This window comes from Austrofundulus limnaeus, unplaced genomic scaffold (assembly GCF_001266775.1).
Source record: "Austrofundulus limnaeus strain Quisiro unplaced genomic scaffold, Austrofundulus_limnaeus-1.0 Scaffold10217, whole genome shotgun sequence".
Lineage (NCBI taxonomy): Eukaryota > Metazoa > Chordata > Actinopteri > Cyprinodontiformes > Rivulidae > Austrofundulus > Austrofundulus limnaeus.
In genome coordinates, this window is record NW_013962619.1 from 1 (window position 1) to 606 (window position 606).

The window sequence follows — 606 nt, forward strand, 5'->3', positions numbered from 1 at the left end:
CAACAGAACCAGCATCCTGCAACAGAAGGCTGTGGGTTAATCTTGCTCCTCTCATAAATCATACCCACCCCCGGGACACGATCAGCCGCAGAGCCTCCAGGTTGCCGTGGTAAGCCGCCCATAACGTCGGGGTCATGCCATCCTCGTCCGGCGCGTTCAGGTCCTTCCTGGTGGCCTCCTTCAGCAGGTCCAGGTAGCCGTCCCGGGCCGCCTTGTGATACCTGTCATTCATGGTGCAAACTTAATCCAAAACCACCGTCTCCGTTCCGTCTCACCACCACCACCATCATCATCGTCTTCATTATAATCATCATTAACAGCAGCACCATGGCTGTGGCGCGGCGGGCAGAGTCCCGCCGTCCACCCGGAGACGCTCGCTTCAGGACTGGGAGCAAAGCGTCGGTGGTTTCCAGGGACGCGTCTGGGCTGTGGACCAACAGTGCTCCCGGTGGTCGAGCTGAGCTGGACCATCAAACAGACGCATTAAACCCACAATAATCTGCTGCACGTTGCAGGTTATTAAAACTTTGCATTTCAGGACGGTTCGCTCTGATTTGACAGATGCGCGTTTTGCTCTTTCTTCTGATTATAAAAGATATTCTCATT

At 54.6% G+C, this 606-nt stretch overlaps 1 protein-coding gene across 1 annotated transcript; it reads right to left on the minus strand.

Annotated features, from left to right (window-relative positions):
- Positions 1–68: 68 nt before the first annotated feature.
- Positions 69–532, minus strand: LOC106512680 (Usher syndrome type-1G protein homolog; the record flags this gene model as incomplete). Its single annotated transcript, XM_014001246.1, is given in 1 exon segment — positions 69–532. A coding segment is annotated over 1 exon segment (164 nt), but the record flags the coding sequence as incomplete, so codon positions are not given.
- Positions 533–606: the final 74 nt, after the last annotated feature.